Below are 25,844 nucleotides of genomic sequence, written 5' to 3'. Positions count from 1 at the left end.
ACAGCAGCTTGACCCACCCTATAAATCCCTCCCCAAATCCAAATCTGCCTAGCGCCTCCCACAGATACTCCCACTCCACCCTGTCAAAGGCCTTCTCTGCGTCCATCGCAGCCACCACCTCCACCTCCCCCCCCACCCCCCCCCCCCCCCCCTTCGCCCACCGCAGGACTCACTCCCGGTCTGCCAAGCGCTGAAACCGTATCACCATCGCCCTCGGTGGCTCATTTACCCTCGGCTTTCTGGCGAGCACCCTTTGTGCCCCATCCAGCTCCAAGGGCTGCGGGAAGCCCCCCGCGCCCTTCAGCGTCCCCAACATTGTGGCCACGTACGTGCTCGCGTCCGCCCCCTCCGCTCCTTCGGGAAGGCCCAGGATCCGCAGATTGTGGCTCCGAGATCTGCACTCCAGGTCATCCAGCCTCTCCTGCCATCTCTTATGGAGCGCCTCGCCCAGGATCTCGTCCTCGTTCTCCGCCACCTTCCTCCTCACCTCCTTGATCTCCTTCTCCTGCACCTTCTGGGTCACCACAATTCTTTCCATGGCCAGCATCTCCGTTTTCAGCTCCATGAAGCAGTTTTTAAGGAGCACCTGCTGTTCTCTGGCCCACACCTCCCGATCTTCTTCGGACGCCGTTTTGTCCCCCCGGATCTTGTCGAACTTCTTCCCCAGGTTTGCGCGTCTGCCGGCTCTGCTCCTGGTCCTCTCCATGCACCGGGGGGGGGGGGGGGGGGGGGGCTCTCCCACGCCTGTTCCCACGCCGGTCCCTCCTGTTAATTGCCACCGCCGCTCCTTTTAGCACCAAAACACCAATCCCGGCGGGAGCTGCCGTTCGCGTGACCTAGCAGGTCATGGCCGCTACCGGAAGTCCTCGGCACTGGAATTTCCCAGGGAACACGGTTGGTAGAAGAGACAGGCAGAATAAGTAGGTGGGCAAAGGGCATCTTGAGAATTGTCGGGTGCGTGATGAAGATTCAATTGCACATGTGGATGGTGGTCAGATTTTCCCCATTATGATGGTGAATACTGAAAGCCTCCTCGTTATTCACAATGTAAATTTGAGGGCAGCATAATAATTTCTATGATGAGCATGGGTGAGGCCTTAAGGTGTTACAATTCATTGTCCTTTATGTTTGTATGAATCAGCATCAGTGCTACTTCCAGACAATTATGAAAGAGAAAATACATTTGTAACAATGTGCAGCTTGAATAATAATGAGAATTTTTCAAGAGTTGGAGCAGAACTTCCACCTGCTCCAAGAATGTGTTCCTGATCCCTCCCATATTTTGAGGACAGGGATATGAACATACTTTGAGAGGATTTTGGGGTCTTTCCAGTGCATGTCAAAGAGGGAGGGGAGGGTGAAGAGAAATTGCTGCAGCACTTCTCTGCAGCTGTGACACTGTAGGATCTTCAAACATATTTCAAATTGCTTGCTGTTTCCCCAATACCAACCAGTTGCTTCTTGTGTCCAACTGATGTTCTATTATGGACGATAAGGGAATAGTGTAGATGGGCTTTAGAGTGGTTTCACAGGTCGGCGCAACATCGAGGGCCGAAGGGCCTATACTGCGCTGTAATGTTCTATGTTCTATTATGATGTAGCAAAACCAACCTATGAAATGACAATGGACCATATGTTCACCAGGATCAAGATCAGCCACTTTGGGTGACCAACTCTGAACAAAAACAAAATAAGGGGTGCTATGCAATGGAGGGTGCTGGCAAGATTTGAGAGTTGGAAATGGGGGGTGTCATGATATGCACTCATGCACATAATGAGATACAGACAGGCAGTGACAGACACCCAGTACAGCCAATCAACACACAGGACAGAACACAACCAATCACCAGACAGAACACGAGAGGGGGGTTTCCCACTATAAAACACAGGAGGCATCAGCACTCCACCTCTTTCCACTGGTGACAATTGTAGTGACAGTCAGGGTGTATATATCAGTTACCTTCTACACGTGGCTCAGAGCTAGCCTGGTCTAGTTAGTTATAGTTAGCACACTTAGATTAATAGAGTGTCAACTACAGCAAGCTGTGTGCACTGCTACAGAAGTTCAATAAAACATATTGAACTAACGTCTAAGTTTGGTGTCTACTTTCCAGTACAACTACATCCAGTTGCAGTCCGTGTTACCCCAGGGTGAATAACACGACAGGGGGGTGGGAGGTGGTGGTGCTGGCAAGACATTAAAACCAGGGGGCAGGGGTGGAAACGGTCCTTCACTTGTGCATTGTAGTGGAGAGATCTGGTGTATACAGGGTAAATGTGGGATTGAGTACAGTGCCACCCACACTGTGATATAAGAAGGCAATGTCCTAGACCTAAAGTCAGTGTAGTGTTGGTCAGAGGGATATTAAGGCCTGGAGATGGAGATAACTCCATGCCTCTATCCTTTACAGTATATTTGTGATTAATAAGAGCGGCATGTGGCTCAGTGGTTATCACTGGAACTATGGTGCTGAGGACCCGGGTTCGAATCCCAGCCCTGGGTCACTGTCCGTGTGGAGTTTGCACATTCTCCCCATGCCTGTGTGGGTTTCATCCCCAAAACCCAAAAGATGTGCAAGTTAGGTGGATTGGCCATGCTAAATTGCCCCTTAATTGGAAAAAAAAAAATTGGGTACTCTAAATTTATTTTTAAAAATATTTGTGATTAATTACAAGTCATCACTAAACACTTGCTGTTAACATTCAGAAGACTATAAAGACGTCTTTAATAGACCTGTCCTGTAACTGATACCATCCCAATGTTCATGATAACCACCGCAGCCTCTCAACCCGTCCCAAGTCTGAAATGTCAGCTCAGACTCCACTCATCGGACAACTGGGTCGACACACCTGGACCCAAATCACCAACATACCATGGTCAACCACAGAGAGTGAAGAAATTCAGCACAACATCAAAGAATCTGTACACTGCAGAAGGCCACTCGGCCCATCGAGTCTGCACCAACCCCTGCTCCGATAGAGCACCCTACCTAGGCCCAATCCCATGCCCTATCCCTGTAACCCCACCTAACCTTTGGAAACTAAGGATCAATTTAGCGTGTCCAATTCACCTGCATATCTTTGGACTGTGGGAGTAAACCGGAGCACCCGGACAAAACCCACGTAGACACAGGAAGAAGGTGTAAACTCCACAAAAACAGTCACCCATGGTCAGAATAGAACCCGGGTCCCTGGAGCTGTGAGGCAGCAGTGCTAACCACTGTGCCACCCCAGGAAGGCCTGAGCCAGGATATGGGGCAAAAGGCCAACTTGCAGGCAGTCCCAGAAAATCCAGGACAGCTGCTCTCCTGAGAATGATGTTGCCATTCCTGTTAAAAAAATCTCTGCCAATTTGCTGTGAAAATTTCAGCAGAGAAACAAGACATGGAGAAATCGACCCAGTGCATATGTGTCCTGCCCTAAACACTACATCAATTACCCAAAAGGTCAGAATTTCACCTTGCATCTTCACAGCCACCCCAAATCTCTCCTCAGTGATATTAATCTCCAAACCTCCCAGGCTCGGGGGATGGGGATGAGTGAGTACCTGTTGTGAAAAACTGGAGCAGAACACAGTCTACTAGGGCATAGAAAGGGTCAGATAGATGCAGTTCAACATAGAAAAATGCGAAACGATAGATTTTGGAAGTAAGAATGCAAATCTACAGGGCGGGGAACAGGGAGGACTATTTTTCAACAGTTTATATAATTCCAGGAGGGTTAATAAGAAAGTGCACTCCCACGGTGCCTTCTCAAGAGCTTAAAAATGCTCCTGTGAAATTGTGAATTCTGCGGGGCAGGTGGTGTTTATAAGAAGTCACTCTGGGTGCCAGTATCGTTGTGCTAAGTGGTAATAACTTCCGTTTTTTATGGACCATCTAAAATACGACAATTAGGAGAAATGAAGTCAAGAGTTTCTAAATAAATATTGTAATTCAACGTTTAATGTGGTTAGAAAACAGTTCACCCGTTCATTTTTGCACACATTAAAGATTCTGGCTGTAAGTTTAACAATGTTCAAAGACATTTCTCACACATGTGGTAAACCATTAAATGTCACAGAAGTCACATATGTGCAAACCTCATGATCTACTAAAGCTGACCAATACCTTCAAAAAAGCTAATGATTCAAGTCATGATTGCCACAAATTATGTGTGAAATGGGTGTAAACTGCACAAGCGCATGGGAATTAGTGTGTAATCTTGAAAACGAGAGGTCAGCCTGCACAAGGCTACTTCACTGCGTGTTTACCACTTTTCTAGAATGTCTACAGCAGGAATCTATGCACTAAGCAGGCAGACAAGGCAGCAGCTGGCACCAAGCCAGAAGAGATCGGTAACATTTTGACTTGTTGTAGGAAGTTCAATGCATTAGGGAGGCACACATGTCCGGCTGCTCATGAATTAAATTCCACCATGTGTTCTCGGTGTTTCATTAAAATGGAGCAAAATTAATGACCCATACTTTGGATTCTCCCAATCACAAAACATAAAGATAAACTTGTTAATCTCATTGCCCTTTTGAAAGTTATTTGTATGGGAATATCATCACCTGGAAGTTCCCGTCTGGTTCTTACACATCCTGACTCAAGATATATCACTTGTCCCCTTTCCATTCCAAGATACTTCTTTTTACTCCATTATATAATAGAATGTAAAATAATGTAGCTTATATGTACATAAAACAGAAGTATTATGAAATATCATAGCTGTATTGTTAAATTGACCAAATATTTGTAGCTGCCTTGCATAAGCAGAAAAAACCCTCATATCTTCAAAGATAAAAATAAACCCTTTTGTGCTCCAAGTCATTTTGCGTTTTATGAACAAAAAGATATGCAAATATTTTGACTTGATTTGATTTATCGTCACATGTACCGAAGTACAGAGAAAAGTATTTAAAGAAAGACTTGGAAAATGCTGTTTACTCTTTAGAGCATATTGGCAGGTGATATCGTTAGAGGTCTTTAAAAGTATGAAAGGATAAGACAGGGTAGTTGAATGGTCTAAATTAGGGGCCTGTAAGAGTCCTTCCAGGTTATTTCTTTTGTTCTCGCTATTTCATTTTATTTTTACTATTTTGTTCCGTGGACCCATATTCGAGATGTGCTTTTAAGCATAAGACTCAAAGTTGAAACAACCTGTTTGCCGGGACACTGTGTTCCCAGGTTTCACATTTGAGAGAGGAAGAGCCAGACTCTTCGGCACTGCATGGATCTTGGGAACCGGTTGTGGAGGGTGTTCGCTTGGTTAACTGACAACAGGTGGGTTGGCCAGGGACAGTGTTCTGCCTGACAACCATCAGTGATCGGTTCCTGCGTGATGCTTTCTGAAGGGGAGATGTTTGCGGATGACTGCACAATGTTCAGCACCATCCTCAGATAATGAAGCAGTCCATTTCCAAATGCACCAAGACCTGGACAATGTCCAGACTTCGGCTGACAAGTGGCACGTTGCATTTGCACCACACAAGTGCCAGGCAATGACCATCTCCTACAAGAGGGGATCTAACCACCGCCCCTTGACATTCAGTGGCATTACCATTGCTGAATCCCCCACAATCAACCACCTGGGGGTTACCATTGATCAGAAACTGAACTGGACTAGCCATATTAATACTATGGCTAGCAGGCAGGTCAAAAGCGAGGAATCCTACGGCGGATAACTCATCTCCTGACTACCGGTGAATAGTGGCAGCAGTGTGTGCCATCTACAAGATGCCCTGTGCCCTGCAGTAACTCACCAAGGTTCCTTAGGCAGTACCTTCCAAACCCACAACCACCAACATCTAGAGGGATAAGAGCAGCAGATACCTGGGAACCCCACCACCTGGAGGTTCCCCTCCAAGTCACTCACCATCCTGACTTGGAAATATATCGCCGTTCCTTCACTGTCGCTAGGCAACATCCTGGAATTCCCTCCGTAACAGCCCTGTGGATGCACCTACACCTCAAGGACTGCAACGGTTAAAGAAGATAACTCACCACCACCTTCTGAAGGGCAACTAGGGATGAACAATAAATGCTGGCCTAGCCAGCTGTGCCCATATGTCATGAACAAATAAAAAATAACATGAGTGTTGTTGGAGATGCACTCATGCAAGTGTAGAATACTCCATCGCATTGTTGACACAAGATTGCGAAAGATCTTTGGGAATCAGGAGGTGTATTACTTTCCACAGAATTTCCCGCCTCTAACCTGTTCTTTTCACCATGGTGTTTATATGTCTAGCTGAATTCAGTTTCTATTTAATGGCTACCCGCAGGATGTTGATGTTGGGGGATTCAACAATGGCAGTATTGTTGAATGTCAAGGCAAGATGTTTAGGTTCTCTGTTGTTGGAGATGGTCATTGCCTGAGCACTTCTGCATTGCAAATGTGCTCACCACTTACCAAACCAAGCCTGAATGTTATCCAGGTCTTGCTGCATGGGGAGATGGACTGCTTCATTAACTGATGAGTTGCCAACTGAATTGAACACTAAAATCTTGCATATATGACATGAGAATATTTAATTGAAAAGGTCAAATTATGTATAAAATGATGGGCGAAATTCTCCCGAAACGGCGCGATGTCCGCCGACTGGCGCCCAAAACAGCGCCAATCAGACGGGCATCGCGCCGCCCAAAAGGTGCAGAATGCTCCGCATCTTTGGGGGCCAAGCCCCAACATTGAGGGGCTAGGTCGACGCCAGAGGAATTTCCGCCCCGCCAGCTGGCGGAAACGGCCTTTGTTGCCCCACCAGCTGGCGCGGAAATGACATCTCGGGGCGACGCATGCGCGGGAGCGCAGCGGCCGCTAACAGTTTCCCACGCATGCGCAGTGGAGGGAGTCTCTTCCGCCTCCGCCATGGTGGAGGCCGTGGCGGAGGCAGAAGGGAAAGAGTGCCCCCACGGCACAGGCCCGCCCGCGGATCGGTGGGCCCCGATCGCGGGCCAGGCCACCGTGGGGGCACCCCCCGGGGCCAGATCGCCCCGTGCTCCCCCCCAGAACCCCGGAGCCCGCCCGCGCCGCCTTGTCCCGCCGGTAAGGTAGGTGATTTAATTTACGCCGGCGAAACAGGCAATTTATCGGCGGGACTTCGGCCCATCCGGGCCGGAGAATCGAGCGGGGGGGCCCGCCAACCGGCGCGGCGCGATTCCCGCCCCCGCCGAATATCCGGTGCCGGAGACTTCGGCAACCAGCGGGGGCAGGATTCACGCCAGCCCCCTGCGATTCTCCGACCCGGCGGGGGGTCGGAGAATCTCGCCCGATAGATTCCAAAAACCTTCAAGAAACCTCATTGAAACCCCAGTTTCCTCTTACTGATATCTTAATATTTGTTATGATGCTTTGGTCAGTTTTGGGTTCTGTCATGTGGCTTTCTGTAAATGGAATAGGTTCGCAACAGAAAGGGTTCAACTTCTTAGAGATGCCATCAAAGAGAACAAACCACATCCCTTTGAGTTTGATATAAATAACACAACAGCTTCACTTGTCATCACAATAGAAGCTACAATGAAATCATTGCAATATACCCTGCTCATTTCTTCAATTGTGGTTTCCCTAACTCCAGTCTGTAAGTAACAAAATAAAGACATATTATCCTTTGTGCATTTATATTAGGATTTAGTTTAATAATATTTAAATGATAAGAAGTATATTTCAAGCATTTTGCAATAATTAACCTAAACTTTCAGCATCTAGTATTTATTCCTTTCTGTATTTATTACAATCCATTTTCCTACATTTTGATGTACTTTTAGTTCTTAACATTTTAGAAAGTATGAAAATAGTTTTCTATCAAAGTAACAAATTTAAAGCTATTTTGTAGAGAAAAAAATAGTTTTTTCTACCAAACTACTGTATAATATTCCACACAAGAACTGAGTTGTTGTTGGCTGTTTGTCTGTTGAGTTTGAGCAGCAGATTCATTCTCCTGGGGGTAAATTTAACTTTGCATGATAGCATAAAGCAAGTGATATGGAATCAGCAGCACATCTTATACCTTGTCTCATTATTTATTCCATCGAACTTCATCAATGGACCCACATAAAATATTTGACAGAGGCCTGAGCTCAGCAGCAGAGACAAGCTACCCCACCAGACCAAACCTCACGGAAAATGGATCCTTGAGGTTTTACAGGGGGAATCTGAGGGTCAGGAGTGCCCACCTCCTCCCACTGTGATCACCTCCCATCCCCGTCCTTCCTCCACGCCCCACATCACTTACCTGACTGTCAGTGGCCATTCCCATGGGTTAACAGTGTCTGAACAATTATTGGCTGCCCTTCTGCACCTTCATACAACTGGTTTTATTGCCGTGCACAGCTGAAGGTAACTATGTGTTGGAAAGAGAATAAAGGAAAAAGAGGATATTGTACAGGTTAGCAACTGGCTTGTTCCCCCAAACTTATGGCCTGGCTTAATTTCCCTGTCCAGACTTCATACTGAATGTCATGAATTAGCATCTCGTTCTGAATCGAAACTAAATCACTCTGACCTGTGAACACTGGAAATGAACATATTTGAATATGCTTCAAGGATGAACTTTTGTATTAATTTATGGTATATGGGCATCATGGATGAGGTCAAGGTATATTCTGTATCCCGTAATGCCCTTGAGAAAGTGCTGGTGAGCTGGTTTCTTGAACCACAAGGAATATTGTGCTGTTATTTTCATGTCAGGATATTGTACGTTATGAAGGGGAACCTATTTCCCTTGTCCTTCTAGACGGTCCAGTTTGTGGGTTTGGGGAGTGCTGCCAAAGATGTTGTTGCAAGTTACTACAGTGCACAGTGCACAGTCGCCAACTTGCACCATTGTTGGAAGGAGTTAATATTTATGGATTCTTTTGTCCAAGATGGTGTTCAGCTTCCCAAGTGTTGTTGGAGCTACACTCATCCAGGAAATGGAGAGTTTTCCATCATATTCCTGTCTTTTGCATTGTACATCATCCAAAAGCTTCAGCGAGGCAGGAAATGAATCACTCGCCTCAGCATACCGAGCTCTTGTAGCCGCAGGTGTTTATGTGGCTGGTCCAGTTAAGTTTCTGGTCACAAATGATCTGCAGAATGTTGATGGAGGAGGGGTTCATTGATGGCAACCCTTTTTAATGTCATGGGGAGATGGTTAGACTCTGGCTTGTTCAAGATGGTCAATGCCTGACATTTCCGCCAAGCTTGGATGTTATCCAGGCCTTGCTATGTGTGGACACAGACTGCTTCATTATGTAAGCAATTGGAGTAGAATTGAACATTGCAATAATTACCAAACAGCCCCATGTCTGAACTTATCTTGGAGAGTAGAACATTGATGAAGTAGTTACATATAGTAGATATAATAGTAGATTCAATCAATAATGTGAGGATTGATGTCAAGGGCAGTTACTCTCACCTCACCTTCGTTAAACATATGGGGATAGATTTTCGGGCCCCTACCTGCCACAGGAATCATCACAGGCAGGATGAAAAATTGAAAGATCCGTTGACCTCAGGCATGAATTTCAGGTCTCACTGCGAGTAGGACTGGAAAATGCCGCCCGTGATTCTTTCCATATTGACATATGTAAAGATACTGCAGTATGCGTTTCGACTAATAAGACAGCCTTTCAGTATCTTCTATATATTTCTAATACAGATCATGGTGTGGAAATAATTGGAGGCCACAAAGTTAAGCTCCATTCAAAACCTTATATGGCATCTATGCAAGCTTACAACAACAAAACGAAGAGATACGAACATAAATGTGGAGGGGCTTTGATCAGAAGAAAATGGGTACTGACTGCGGCACACTGTGAAATGTAAGTTATACTGTGAACATGTTTTCATGAAGTAGTTCAATGATTATAAACTCTCGTTTAGAAACTGCTTAGCTCCCACACCTAGACAACTTCAAATAATTATTTCCAAACACAGTAGTTGCACCATTATTGTTAAGCAGTAGGTTTTATAATAGGAATAATGCAGGGCTCTGTGAAGTAGGAGGATGTGGACTGGAGCTGAGATCCCCAACGCTGAGAATTTCTGTGACCCATCAGTGTCAACGTGATCGGCAGTGGTGCCCCTGGTCATCCGCTAAATGGCATGTGTGTCCCATTTGAGGGTCGAGGTCAAATCTGTCAAAATGAAACACAAACAGGAAACACTGGACAATTTCAGCAGGTCTGACAGCATCTGTGGAGGGAAAAGTGAGCTAACGTTTTGAGTCTGGATGACTCTTTGTCAAAGCTTTGTCAAAGAATGATCCAGACTCAAAACATTAGCTCCCTTTTCTCTCCACAGATGCTGTCAGGCCTGCTGAGATTGTTCAGTGTTTTCTGTTTTTATTTCAGATTCCAGCATCCGCAATAATTTGCTTTTATCTTCCTGTCAAAATGAAATCCTATTAGAAAGGGGCTGATTGAGGTATTTGTGCTATCTTCCAGAGGGAAGAGTTCCTCGCTCTCCTCTTCCCCCCTGGTTGACCAATCTTCTTCAGGGGCATGGGGCTTGGCAGGTATTTAAATGTGCCCCTAGTTATGGGAAAGCACCAGTGGCAGAGAAACTAAAATGACCACCTGATCTCGCAAACGTTGTGAGTCATTATAGCTAGGTTGTGCTCCCCCAACAAATGTTTAACCTCACTTAGATTTTCTAGGAGTGAATATTTTACATATGTTTTTTATTTCCATTCTCTAGTTTAAAACCATATTACGTAGGGCACAGATTTAAGGTAATTGGCAAAAGAAGCAATGGCAGCATGAGGAAAAATTATTTCACACAGCGAGTGGTTAGGGTTTGGAATGCACTGCCTGAGAGTGTGGTGGAGGCAGACTCCATTGAGGCATTCAAGAGGAAACTGGATTATTATTGGAAAAGAAAGAATGCACAGGGCCAGGGGAAGAAGACAGGGAGTGCTACTCGGTGAATCACTCCAACTGAGAGCCAGCATAGACTGACAGGCTGAATGACTTCTGCGCTGTGACAATTCTGTGATTCTGTGATCTTCATCTCTCTGCATTCTTCTTCACAAATAACTAAACCACTGCCCTTAGACTAAAGATCAAAAGAAAAAATTCCGTCACTAGAAATTTGAAGTAAAAACAGAACATTCTGGAAATGCACAACAGGTCAGTCAGCATCTGATGAAGAATTCCACCTAAACTCCAACTCTTCAGATACTGAATGAGCTTACTTATAATGTTTTTTAAATTTCTATGACAATCTGCCTTACTGTATGTTTGCATGAAATTCAGAAGCTTTACATACATGAGGGAGAAGGGTCGAGGGGCATATGGGAACATAATGGGAAGAGGTAGATAAGAAGCAGATTCATGTTAAGTATTAATATTAGCCTAGGTTAGTTGAACCAAGTGGCCTTTTTCTGAATTGTGGAGTCAATGTTTAATGTAAGATGAAAAAACAAGAGTAAAAGTAAGGGCTGGTAAATTTATTTCAGATATTCTTAACACTGCTTGAAACTCTGATTGTTCTTTTTCTCCTGAATTTTTGAAAATTATGTATTTTTTAATACATAATTATCTCTCTCTTTCTCTCTCTGTGATGAAATGCAGGACAGGACCTATTCAATTAGTTTTTGGAGCACAATCTCTTTCACAGAATGAGAAGAGTCAACAAAGAATTTTGATTAAAAAACAACACCCCCATCCAGGATTCAACAGAAAAACTCCGGAAAATGACATCATGCTGCTCGAAGTATGAATTTTACTTCTCTCATTCGAGTTTGTTTGTGAAGTTTAAAATAATTAATTTAGAAAGACATCAATGTTTTCTTTGAGGAGAGTTTATGGGAAATGCTTGTTGAGGTCCGCCAATACCTTTATTAGTTAAGATACTACAAAGATAGCTGGATTCTCCGCTGTCGTGGTTCTACGTTTCGCCAGCAGCCCGGGTATTTCCCGACTGTGCGGGGCTGCCCACATTGGGAAACCCCATTGGCCATCTGGCGAGACGGAGAATCACGCCCACATGCAAAACAATTACAGTTCTTGCTATGCAATTCTTCACATGCGAGTGCTGGTATTGGATATCAGCAAACTGCCTGGCCCTGAGCAGGTATAACAGTTGTACCTGATCTTGTCTTGACCCTCACCCTGTTGGTTTTCAGCAATGTGGTCATTCGACAACAATTAAATGGCATTTTCTTCCTCCAACCTTTTCTCATCAAGGCGGCAGACCAACTCTGATTCAATGAGGAGTGCAGGAGAGCATACAAGAGCAGCAGCAGCCACACACCTAAAATAAGGTGCCAACGTGGTGAGGCTACAACTTAGGGTTACATGCATTCTAGCGGAAGAAACATGTGATAGACAGAGCTGAATGGTCCCTCAACCAACCAATCAGATCAAAGCTCTGCTCATTGAATAAAAACAACAGTCGCAACATGGATGCAAAATTGCTGAATAATACAAAGCAGAGAGTAAAGTAAAGATGCCATAGTCCCAGATGACCATAGGCTGCTTTCCCCTTTGAGGGGGAGAGCTGACTGGTGGAGATTTAACCTGAGGGTCACCACACCTCAGGCAAAGGGCAAGGTTGAGAAGGTAGGGCCTTCATGAATAACACAGCCAGTACGGGAATTAAATCCGCACTGCTGGCCTCACTCTGCATCATAGTCGATGATATTTTTCGGGCTGGTGGAAGGTTTGTAGTGGTGTTCCCCAGCGGTTGGTATCGGGGCCCTTGCTTTTCCTGATGTATATTAATGATCTAGATTTTGGTGTGCAGGGGACAATTTCAAAGTTGGTGGATGACACAAAATTTGGATATATTATAAACTGTGAAGAGGACAGTGTATAACTTCAAAAGGGCATAGACAAGTTGCTGGGGTGGACAGATAGGCGGCAGATGAAGTTCAATGCAGAGAAGTGTTGAGGATGATACATTTTGGTCGGAAGAACATCGAGAGACAATATAAAATGAAGGGTAAAATTCTTAAGGGGTACAAAAGCAAAAGGACCTGAGGGACATGGCCCGACTTTCATGAAAATGAAAACTGCCCAATGGAACTTCCCTCCCCAAACCACAAAACTCCCCCTCATCACCACCACCTAACTCCTCCCAACCCACCCCCCTGGCGTAAAGTCCTGATTGGCAGAGTTAAATAGATGCAAATTGGAATCCTGACTGTTAAAGTGCTGCCTTGTCACGTGAGCAAAATCTTTCCGCTCTTCAACAGCACACGCCAGTATCCATTCAAATATAATTCCTGCAGGTATTTTTCAAACCAAAGTGCACAACTTAACAAATATTGAATTTGATCAGCCACATTTACCGAATTACCACATTCCTTGCATTGGTTTTCTACAAAGTATTACAATATGTTTTCTACTTCAAACCACCATACACATTGCAAAAGGAGAATCAATTCTAGGTATAAAATTTCTTACATATGAATATCCACATGTTGATGAATAGAGTAAATAGACTGGTCGGTTGGTTTCCTACAATCACCTTTGAACTGAAAATAGAAAAATAATCAACTGGGAATCCTGCTCCCGATTATCCAGCTATTCCTGCTGTGTAGATGTTGGATGAGAATTGGGTTGGGCTCGGTTGTGATCCTCCAGATAGGAGCAGCACGGTGGCTCAGTGGTTTGCACTGCTGCCCCACGGCGCCAAGGACCCGGGTTCAAATCCCGGCCTTGGGTCACTGTCCGTGAGGAGTTTGCATATACTCCCTGTGTCTGTGTTGGTCTCACCCCCACAACCCACAGGTGTGCAAGGTAGGGGGACTGGCCATGCTAAATTGCCCATTAATTAGAAAAAAAAATTGGATACTCTAAATTTATTTTAAAAAGGTGATTCTCCAGATAACAACAATCACCATCACGGCCCATACACGATGAACAACAATGGAAATAGCTGAGGGTGTTCAGTGCCCATGGAAGCATTGGGTGATCCAAGTCAGATTACTCAGTTCTAGACGGGAGACATTTTCGAGGCAGGTTTCTCACAAGGAGAAAATTGCTGTCCTCCTTTGGAATTAATCAATACTGTACAATTGTCACACGTGAAGAGCAAAACTATTAAGTTTTCCTTATTGTACCACAGCTGTCCAGTGAAGCAAAGATCAACAAGGATGTGAAACCGCTCAATTTACCTAAAGATAAGGGTGCAGATGTCAAACCCAGAACAAGATGTACAGTGGCAGGATGGGGAGTAGAAACTAAAAATTCAAAATCTCCATCTGACACGCTTCAAGAAGTGAAATTATATGTAATAGATCGTAAAACATGCAACAGTAAGGCTTATTACAATCATAAGCCTGTCGTAACCAAGGACATGATCTGTGTTGGCGACAGCAAAGGCAGAAAAGACGCATGCAAGGTGAGTATATTGTGTTTGCGTGTATCAGTGAAAGTAGTCAGGAAGCTTTTAGAATTCATGTAAAACTCATGGGTTCACTACTATACATTATGGAAGGAAACCTGCTGTCCTAAGGTGGTCTGGTCTGACGCCAAGCTCACACCATCAAAGTTGACTCTGAATTGCCCTTTAAGTGGTCTCGGAAGCCACACAACTTTATCATCAAAATGCTTCAAGTAGGCAGCCCACCATCATCACCTTCACAGGGCAGCAATAAAGAGCTGCCGGCTTCTGCCTGGCTGGCAGCTCTTGACGGGTGGAATTTGTGCTCCTGGGATCCTTGACCCAATGTTTCAAGTCCTCATGGCTCCTCTCCCGAAACGTTAACTCTATTTCTCGTGTCACAGATGCTGCCTGACATGCTGAGGTTTTCTGGCATTTTCTGCTTTTATTTCAGGTTTCCAGCATCCACAGTATTTTATTCATATTTTGCTTTTTAAATGACTTTAACAACTTGTCCTGCCACAATTGTGTATTTGGACACAAAAGTATTTTCAAAATCACAAGAACATAGGAAATAGGAGCAGGAGTAGACCATTCTGCCCATCAAGCCTGCGCCACCATTTAAACAGATCATGGCTGATCATCTACCTCCACACCAATTTTCCCACTCTCGTCATATCCTTTGATATTTTTATTATCCGGAAATCTATTGATTTCTGTCTTGAACATTCTCAACGATTAAGCTTCCACCGCCTCCTGGGTTAGAGAATTCCAAAATTCATCATCCTCTGAATGAAGAAATTTCTCCTCATCTCAGTCCTAAACACCCAGATACGGGGAGAACGTGCAGACTCCACACAGACAGTGACCCAAGCCAAGAATCGAATCTGGGACCCTGGAGCTGTGAAGCAACAGTACTACCCACTGTGCTACTGTGCTGCCCATAATAGTTAATAATAATTAATTAATAATAAGTTATAATAATAATCTTTATTCATGTTACAAGTAGGCTTACATTAACACTGCAATGACGTTACTGCGAAAATCCTGGAGTCACCACACATAGTAAATATACTGTTTCCTTATTAGTCCTCCCAAAATACATCACTTCACACTCTTCTGCATTGAATTCTGTCTGCCATTCTTCTGCCCATTTCACTGTCCTCTCCCTGTTCTCCCGAAGTCTGCAACTATCCTTATCAATATTGACTATGTTCCAACTTCTGGATAGTTTGCAAACTTTATAATGTGACTCGCTATGCAGCTGTGTCTAGGCCAACAATAAAACTTAAGACTATTGACTGAACACTATTTTCTTTTTGTAGGTAACTTATACTTTAAACTATGGAAATAAGCAGTTCCTTTATACTTATCATATATCAATCTCTCCATGGAATGCCAGTTCTTGTGGCAAACAGTCCACAGTGGTTCCCAGCTTCTTTTTACTTCTAAGCTGGGTAATGTCTGAATATAGAACTGGCTTTCATTGTGAGGGTTACTCTGAAAAACTCTTTCTTCTGGCTTCACGTGAGGCAAATCTTCCAGTCACCTTTAAATCCTCACAAACTCAGCCTTCAATTTGAGTCTAAGCTCCCACCAAGTTGTGTGATAAACAATAGAGTCAGCATTTCCTCTGCTTCGGGTGCAGACCTGAATGATTCTATCACTTGCTCTCTACCTCTCAGATATCTGCAAACCATGCAAGACCAAACTACAAATCTGTTGTTTTTCTGTGGTATTCATGAATTATAGGGGCGCTTATAAAAACCTGATCTCAAAATGGCTTCTCTGCTGTTTTTCCCTTAGCAATGAGAAACACATTGGACGGGATTCTCTGTCCCACCGCACCCATTTTCTGGTGCAGCACTCCCCTGCCAGCAGTGGGATCTTCCATCTTGGCAGCCGGCCAATGGGGTTTCCCATGGGGCACCCACATGTCATCGGGAAATCCGTAGGCGTGAGTGTGCAGCCAGCAAAACAGAGGATCCCGCCGACAGAGAATCCAGCCCATTAACTTTGCGTCTAAGTAGCAATGCTAATTAGTTCCAATGATCCCACTTTCCTTTCACCTTAAAAGTAAATGGATAGGTTAGAGCACAACTGTTTACAACCGGAAACCTAAACATCGTTCTGCGACGTCAGGGGACTGGGTCAACTCAGGATATTTTTAAGGACTGTAGCCCATTGTCACCAAAGTATAAATAGTGTGCACCTTCCTCTCAGTAGCACATTGTGAGCCATCATTTGATCTCTAACAATAAAACCATCCAGGCTTTCTGTCAGACAGACTCCAGAACAGGTCAGATTTTATTAATTGAATGTAAATTTCACCAACTGCTGTGGTGTGACTTGAACCCATGTCCCCAGGGCATCAGCATGGATTACTACTCCAGTAACATTACCACCACACCACAGTCTCCACCCACAATATAAACCTTACAATTGTAATAATTTAACTACTTAGACGGGCTTAGACGGGGCAGAGTTTGTAAGGAGCATCCAGGAGGGCTTCTTAAAACAATATGTAAACAGTCCAACTAGGGAAGAGGCGGTACTGGACCTGGTATTGGGGAATGAGCCCGGCCAGGTGGTAGATGTTTCAGTAGGGGAGCATTTCGGTAACAGTGACCACAATTCAGTAAGTTTTAAAGTACTGGTGGACAAGGATAAGAGTGGTCCGAGGATGAATGTGCTAAATTGGGGGAAGGCTAATTATAACAATATTAGGCGGGAACTGAAGAACATAGATTGGGGGCGGATGTTTGAGGGCAAATCAACATCTGACATGTGGGAGGCTTTCAAGTGTCAGTTGATAGGAATACAGGACAGGCATGTTCCTGTGAGGAAGAAAGATAAATACGGCAATTTTCGGGAACCTTGGATGACGAATGATATTGTAGGCCTCGTCAAAAAGAAAAAGGAGGCATTTGTCAGGGCTAAAAGGCTGGGAACAGACGAAGCCTGTGTGGCATATAAGGAAAGTAGGAAGGAACTTAAGCAGGGAGTCAGGAGGGCTAGAAGGGGTCATGAAAAGTCATTGGCAAATAGGGTTAAGGAAAATCCCAAGGCTTTTTACACTTACATAAAAAGCAAGAGGGTAGCCAGGGAAAGGGTTGGCCCACTGAAGGATAGGCAAGGGAATCTATGTGTGGAGCCAGAGGAAATGGGCGAGGTACTAAATGAATACTTTGCATCAGTATTCACCAAAGAGAAGGAATTGGTAGATGTTGAGTCTGGAGAAGGGGGTGTAGATAGCCTGGGTCACATTGTGATCCAAAAAGACGAGGTGTTGGGTGTCTTAAAAAATATTAAGGTAGATAAGTCCCCAGGGCCGGATGGGATCTACCCCAGAATACTGAAGGAGGCTGGAGAGGAAATTGCTGAGGCCTTGACAGAAATCTTTGGATCCTCGCTGTCTTCAGGGGATGTCCCGGAGGACTGGAGAATAGCCAATGTTGTTCCTCTGTTTAAGAAGGGTGGCAGGGATAATCCCGGGAACTACAGGCCGGTGAGCCTTACTTCAGTGGTAGGGAAATTACTGGAGAGAATTCTTCGAGACAGGATCTACTCCCATTTGGAAGCAAATGGACGTATTAGTGAGAGGCAGCACGGTTTTGTGAAGGGGAGGTCGTGTCTCACTAACTTGATAGAGTTTTTCGAGGAGGTCACTAAGATGATTGATGCAGGTAGGGCAGTAGATGTTGTCTATATGGACTTCAGTAAGGCCTTTGACAAGGTCCCTCATGGTAGACTAGTACAAAAGGTGAAGTCACACGGGATCAGGGGTGAACTGGCAAGGTGGATACAGAACTGGCTAGGCCATAGAAGGCAGAGGGTAGCAATGGAGGGATGCTTTTCTAATTGGAGGGCTGTGACCAGTGGTGTTCCACAGGGATCAGTGCTGGGACCTTTGCTCTTTGTAGTATATATAAATGATTTGGAGGAAAATGTAACTGGCCTGATTAGTAAGTTTGCAGACGACACAAAGGTTGGTGGAATTGCGGATAGCGATGAGGACTGTCTGAGGATACAGCAGGATTTAGATTGTCTGGAGACTTGGGCGGAGAGATGGCAGATGGAGTTTAACCTGGACAAATGTGAGGTAATGCATTTTGGAAGGGCTAATGCAGGTAGGGAATATACAGTGAATGGTAGAACCCTCAAGAGTATTGAAAGTCAAAGAGATCTAGGAGTACAGGTCCACAGATCACTGAAAGGGGCTACACAGGTGGAGAAGGTAGTCAAGAAGGCATATGGCATGCTTGCCTTCATTGGCCGGGGCATTGAGTATAAGAATTGGCAAGTCATGTTGCAGCTGTATAGAACCTTAGTTAGGCCACACTTGGAGTATAGTGTTCAATTCTGGTCGCCACACTACCAGAAGGATGTGGAGGCTTTAGAGAGGGTGCAGAAGAGATTTACCAGAATGTTGCCTGGTATGGAGGGCATAAGCTATGAGGAGCGATTGAATAAACTCGGTTTGTTCTCACTGGAACGAAGGAGGTTGAGGGGCGACCTGATAGAGGTATACAAAATTATGAGGGGCATAGACAGAGTGGATAGTCAGAGGCTTTTCCCCAGGGTAGAGGGGTCAATTACTAGGGGGCATAGGTTTAAGGTGAGAGGGGCAAAGTTTAGAGTAGATGTACGAGGCAAGTTTTTTACGCAGAGGGTAGTGGGTGCCTGGAACTCACTACCGGAGGAGGTAGTGGAGGCAGGGACGATAGGGACATTTAAGGGGCATCTTGACAAATATATGAATAGGATGGGAATAGAAGGATACGGACCCAGGAAGTGTAGAAGATTGTAGTTTAGTCGGGCAGTATGGTCGGCACGGGCTTGGAGGGCCGAAGGGCCTGTTCCTGTGCTGTACATTTCTTTGTTCTTTGTTCTTTGTACATTAGCAAACGGGGAAATGAAATGTTTGATGGTAAGGGCTGATTGTAGCAGCAACTTCAAGAGTGGGTTGGTTAATAACTGAATAATATATTTGATAGCAGGATATGAGAGGGATGATGGGATATAATGGGCTGGATTCTCCGCTGGTGGGATTCTCCATTGCGCCGGCAGCGCACCCAGGCCTGGGAATTTCCCAATGGCGTGGGGCTGCCCACAATGGGAAATCCCATTGGCCGTTGATGGGACGGAGAATCCCGCTGCCAGCGGGGCCGCACCACACCAGAAAACCGGTTTGGCGGGACAGGGAATCGCGCCCAATATTTCCTAGACCGACCAGGTTAATTTCAGTGTATATTCCAGGCATGCACATTCTGATATTCTTAACATGGACATAACTATTGAGTACAGTTCATAGAACATAGAACATACAGTGCAGAAGGAGGCCATTCAGCCCATCAAGTCTACACCGACCAACTTAAGCCCTTACTTCCACCCTATCCCCGTTACCCAATAACCCATCCTAACTATTTTGGACACTAAGGGCAATTTGGCATGGCCAATCCACCTAAACTGCACGTCTTTGGACTGTGGGAGGAAACCGGAGCACCCGGAGGAAACCCACGCAGACACGGGGATAATGTACACACTCCGCACAGACAGTGACCCAGCGGGGAATTGAACGTGGGACCCTGGCGCTGTGAAGCCACAGTGCTAGCCACTTGTACTACCGTGCTGCCCGCAAATTCTGAAGTTCTTTTTTTTTTAAATAATTTTTATTAAAGGTTTTCATAAAATATCAATAACAAAGTGAGAAAGAAAAAAGAACCCAACAGGGTTAAGTACAAAACACAATCTAAAAAAGCAATCCCCCAAACCCCCCACCCCCCCCCCCCCCACCGTACCTAAATAATAAATTAACATTAACACCCCGACTTAAGACAACAGGTGTATACACCTCCTCAGGCCCTTCCAGTGTAAATAACATAAACAAAAATAAAGTAAAGCCCCCCACCCCCCGAGCTGCTGCTGCCATTGACCAATGTCTAGCGTTCTGCCAGAAAGTCTAAGAACGGTTGCCACCGCCTAAAGAACCCTTGTACCGACCCTCTCAAGGTGAATTTCACCCTCTCCAATTTAATGAACCCTGCCATATCGCTGATTCAGGATTCCACGCTTGGGGGCCTCGTATCTTTCCACTGAAGGAGAATCCTTCGCCGGGCTACCAGGGACGCAAAGACCAGAATTCCAGCCTCTTTCGCCTCCTGCACTCCCGGCTCCTCTGCCACCCCAAATATTGCGAGCCCCCAGCCCGGTTTGACCCTGGATCCTACCACCCTCGACACCGTCCTCGCTACGCCCTTCCAAAATTCCTCCAGCGCTGGGCATGCCCAGAACATATGGGTGTGATTTGCTGAGCTCCCTGAGCACCTAACACACCTGTCCTCACCCCCAAAGAACCTGCTCATCCTTGTCCCGGTCATGTGTGCCCTGTGCAGCACCTTAAACTGTATGAGGCTGAGCCTCGCGCATGAAGAGGAAGAGTTCACCCTCCCTAGGGCATCTGCCCACGTCCCCTCTTCGATCTCCTCTCCCAACTCCTCCTCCCACTTACCTTTCAACTCCACCACCGAGGCCTCCTCCTCCTCCTGCATCACCTGGTAAGTTTCCGAGATCTTCCCCACTCCCACCCACCCCCCCGAGAGCACCCTGTCCTGTACTGTGTGTGGCAGGAGCCGTGGGAATTCCACCACCTGCCGTCTGGCAAATGCCCTTACCTGTAAGTACCTGAAGGTGTTCCCCGGGGGGAGCCCGTACTTCTCCTCCAGCTCACCCAAGCTCGCGAACTTCCCGTCCACAAACAGGTCCCCCAACTTTCGTATGCCTGCCCTGTGCCACCCCGAAAACCATCCACCAGTTCTTCCTGGGGCAAACCGGTGGTTCCCCCGTAATGGGGTCCACGCCGAGGCCCTAACTTCCCCCCTATGCCGCCTCCACTGCCCCCAAATTTTGAGGGCCGCCACCACCACCGGGTTCGTGGTATACCTCCTTGGAGGGAGTGGCAGCGTTGCCGTTGCCAGCGACCCCAGACTCGTACCCACACAGGACGCCGTCTCCAGCCTCTTCCATGCAGCCCCCTCCCCCTCCATCACCCACTTGCGCACCATTGTCGCATTGGCGGCCCAGTAGTACCCACAGAGGTTGGGCAGCATCAGCCCCCCCATCTCTACTCCGCTCCAGGAACACCCTTCTCACCCTCGGAGTCCCTCGCGCCCACACAAACCCCATTATACTCCTGTTAACCCGCCTGAAAAAAGCCTTCGGGATAAACACGGGGAGGCACTGGAACAGGAACAAAAACCTTGGGAGCACCGTCATTTTGATTGACTGCACCCTACCCGCCAGGGACAGTGGCAACGCGTCCCACCTCTTGAACTCCTCCTCCATTTGCTCCACCAGCCTTGTAAAGTTAAGCCTATGCAGGGCCCCCCAGCTCCTGGACCCCCAAATATCTGAAACTCCTCTCCGCCCTTTTTAGTGGGAGCTCGCCAATCCCCCTCTCCTGGTCCCCTAGCTGAACTACGAACAGCTCGCTCTTCCCCATATTGAGCTTGTACCCCGAAAAGTCCCCGAATTCCCTAAGCATCCTCATTACCTCTGGCATTCCTCTCACCGGTCCGTCATACAGCAGCAGGTCGTCCACATAAAGCGACACCCTATGCTCCTCCCCAACCCCCTCCAGTTCCTCGACTCTCTCAGTGCCATAGCCAGGGGTTTAATCGCCAGTGCGAAGAGCAGGGGGCACAGGGGACACCCCTGTCTCGTCCCTCGGTGCAACCGAAAGTACTCGGACCTCCTCCTATTTGTGGCCACACCCGCCATTGGGAGCAAATTCTGAAGTTCAATATCACATGAACATATTACAAACTGAACCGGTTCAAACATAACATTCCAGTTGATATCACCGTACTCTCTTTTCATTTTTCTTCCCCAGGGTGATTCAGGTGGTCCTTTAATTTGCAGAAATAAGTACAAAGGGATCGTGTCATATGGCCGTGGATGTGCAGATCCCAAAAAGCCTGGGATTTACACTCTCATATCAAAGAAATACCTCAGCTGGATTGAGAAAATAATTGGCGTGCAAACTTACAATATGACAACTGATGGATTGTACTGAGTGTTGAGAGTCTTACTGCTACTCTGTTTTACTTCATAACTTGCTGAATTGCTTGGCTCAGAAAGGCCAGTGTATTTTTACCCATAGCTTTCGTACATTGTACAGCATTTATTACATAATGTAATAAAAACCTGAAATGTGAAATTCTCAATGTGTGAAATGATTCAGAATGAATCCTCAGACAGGGTTATGTATTATCAAAGTGGGCTGAACGATTCTTGCAAGTAAGTGCGGATTCTGAAGTGAAATTTTAGTGACAAAGCAGAGCTTCCCTGCCTCGGAGAGAAACAATTCATTTTTTAAAATGTATTCTGTTGCTACCAGTATGTCTTAATCCGTACACTGTGGACAAATGACTGTAAGTCTACTTGTTAAAATCAAACTTATTTATTCGCATTCATACAATGTTAGAGTTGCACAATCACACCATCAACATAAGTTACACTCCAGAGTACTACAAGTTCATACAAGATCTTGACTTAACTTCGGAGTGACTAGAAAGTACCAGACAGATATTGGCCTTTATCTGTGTGCTGAAGGTCTGGTCTCTTCCTGGCTCTGGTCTTCCTTTGCTTGGTAGGGTGATGGCCTTCCTCGTGTTGGCCGGTGAAGGTCACCGTTGTTCTGTTGCTGCTGCAGAGAGATTCTAAGGTACTGCAGCACCTTTTAACCTGCTTGGATTTCGTGCCCTTTTGGGTGGTCTCTGGGTCATTGCCAATCAATTGATCAGGGATCGATCACCCTGATCGATCAAATCCAATCAGGAGCTGCCACATTGATTTTGTGGTGGTCACTCTGTGGCCATGCCTGCAAGTGTTGGGGGCATGTAGGCCCTTCCAAATAAGGAGTTTAGATGCCACTGTGTCTGATAAACAAGTGTGATTGACAGGATAGTTCTATTGTTCCTGGGATGACCTGGAGATGGCCTTTTTCCTGTGTATTGCAGTCTGGGCTGCAGTTTATTCATTAATGTTTATTTGAGCTGCACCCTACTTGTCCTTAAACTTGGCCAATTCTCCCAGCATCCTATGCAGGACACCATCTTAAGTGGCCGTTTGGCCACAATTCTTTTATGGGATGTGGGTGTTGCTGACAAGGCCAGCATTTGTTGCCCATTCCTAATTGCCCTTGAACTGAGTGGCTTGCCAGGCCACTTCAGAGAGCCTTTAAGAGTCAACTGCACTGTTGTGGATCTGGAGTCATATGTAGGCCACACTAGACCAGGTAAGGATGACATATTTCCTTCTATAAAGGACATTAGGGGAACCAGATAGGTTTTTACAGCAATTGACAATGGTTCCATGGTTACCGTTTCCGGTACAAGTTTACAATTTCCAGATTATTAGTTGAATTTAAATTCCACCAGCTGTCATGGTGGTATAGGAACCCTTTTCCTCAGAGCATATTAGCCTGGGCCTCTGGATTACTGCTGTGTCACAATTGTCCCCTCTCCCTCTTCCCCACACACCCACCCAAGCCATTAAACTATTGTGTAAACCACTGAAACTTTGAATTATAGAATCCCTATGGGTGCGATTCAGTGACTCCCTTTGCGCCCGGTGCATATCCGGACGCAAAAGGTGAATCATGCAGGAACCCCAAAATCAGGCTCCGTGCCGGGCCGATCACGAGATACCCGACTCACTTGCCAGCAGAAAATCTCTCTAAGTGCAGCCCCGAGGCCAAATAAAACAGCAATTTTAAAACTTTTGTTTGCTGAATCATGCCCTATAGTGCAGAAGGAGGAAATTTGGCCAACCAGGTCTGCACCAGCTCTCCAAAAGAGCATCCCACCTCAGCCCACACCCCACCCAATGCATGTACCCTGCACATCTTTAGACACTAAGGGCAATTTAGCATGGTCAAACCACTTAACCTGAACACCTTTGGACTGTAGGATGAAACCGGAGCACCCAGAGGAAACCCACGCAGACATAGGGAGAACGTACAAACACCACACAGACATATTGAACCCGGGTCCCAGGTGCTTTGAGGCAGCAGTGCTAACCACTGTGCCACCGTGCCAAATTGAAGCTGTCTCTTGTAACACCAGCAGCAATTACCATTTTTGGAGGTTAACAGTTCTTTGTTAAACCTGCAGGGATTTAGAAACGTCAGACTCTCAGTTGTGTGAGATATTGTGGCTGGTCCCAGTCTATCAAGTCTCCCAGCTTCAACAAAGGTGTAACACCTTCACGGTACATGCTATTTTAGGGTTGCCAATCCTCCCAGATATCCTGGGAGTCTCCTGGATTGCAGCGAGCAGCTCCGCAGGTCTTTGTGCTTTCAATTTCTCATTACAGCTGTGAACCACTCACTCTGTGACCTCATCAGCTGCCACCACCAGGAAGCATCCAGCTCACTGATGTCATCCTCCAATGGCTTCCACCATCACCCCACCACCGCAGAACGTCAGGAAGAATCAGGGGGCCCAGAAGTTTAGAGATTGGCAGGATCGGGAGTCAAGGTCAGAGGGAGATTGGAAAATGGGGGTTGGAGGAATGGGGAGTCAGTGGGAAAGAGTGAAAAATATGGATCTGGTGAAGGGGGAGAAGGTGATATAGGCAGTAGTGTGATATAATCTTGGTGTGGTGATATATTGGTGAATGATATTGTACATAGTTAGTAATGCGACCTCCAACCAACTCGTGGTATCAGACCTTGGTCGCGTGACTTGGGACACTGGGCAGTTGGTAATAGGACGTACAACAGAACAGTCGCACTGAGAGTAGAATCATAGAATCATAGAATTTACAGTGCAGAAGGAGGCCATTTGGCCCATCGAGTCTGCACCGGCTCTTGGAAAGAGCACCCTACCCAAGCCCACAACCCCACCCCATCCACATAACTCAGTAACCCCACCCAACACTAAGGGCAATTTTGGCCACTAAGGGCAATTTATCATGGCCAATCCATCTAACCTGCACATCTTTGGACTGTGGGAGGAAACCGGAGCACCCGGGGGAAACCCACGCAGACACGGGGAGAATGTGCAGACTCTGCACAGACAGTGACCCAAGCCGGGAATCGAACCTGGGACCCTGGAGCTGTGAAGCAGTTGTGCTAACCACTATGCTACCGTGCTGCCAAATAACATTGTCTGTATATATATATATATTTCTGTTAGTTATCCTTCCACGTGTTTGACAATAAATCATCGTGCTAGTCGAACATGTTGCTAATTTTTGGTTGGATCAATTTGCTCTGTTTTATAACCTTTGCTCTAGAGTCGCCAGGTATCTTTATGATACCGCCACGAGGCTCAAGTTCAAGTACTGATCAATAACTCAACACACCAATTAGTAAGATTCAAATCAAAACACATTTATTATACACAGTAAATCAGTACTCATGCATCAACTCTACTTTCTAGACTATTCTCTATCACTAAAAGGCCTATACTTAGCTTCGGAATTGGCCCACCAGGTCAGGGGAACAAATGGCCTTTTGTTCGATCTGAGTCTGCAGGATTCAAAAG

At 45.9% G+C, this 25,844-nt stretch overlaps 1 protein-coding gene across 1 annotated transcript in view; it reads left to right on the top strand.

The window, feature by feature from the left end:
* Positions 1 to 22,510, top strand: part of LOC140409415 (transmembrane protease serine 9-like) — an 85,086-nt gene extending 62,576 nt beyond the window's left edge. The window contains exons 6-10 of the mRNA XM_072497855.1: positions 7,380 to 7,558; positions 9,620 to 9,782; positions 11,535 to 11,676; positions 14,035 to 14,310; positions 22,184 to 22,510. Coding sequence (XP_072353956.1) covers positions 7,380 to 7,558; positions 9,620 to 9,782; positions 11,535 to 11,676; positions 14,035 to 14,310; positions 22,184 to 22,366 — 943 coding nt within the window. The 3' untranslated portion in view covers positions 22,367 to 22,510. The remainder of the gene's footprint in view (positions 1 to 7,379; positions 7,559 to 9,619; positions 9,783 to 11,534; positions 11,677 to 14,034; positions 14,311 to 22,183) is intronic.
* Positions 22,511 to 25,844: the final 3,334 nt, after the last annotated feature.

The sequence above is a fragment of the Scyliorhinus torazame genome, chromosome 3 (assembly GCF_047496885.1).
Source record: "Scyliorhinus torazame isolate Kashiwa2021f chromosome 3, sScyTor2.1, whole genome shotgun sequence".
NCBI lineage: Eukaryota > Metazoa > Chordata > Chondrichthyes > Carcharhiniformes > Scyliorhinidae > Scyliorhinus > Scyliorhinus torazame.
The sequence above is the reverse complement of the archived record's forward strand: the minus strand, read 5'-3'. Positions and strand labels throughout refer to the sequence as shown.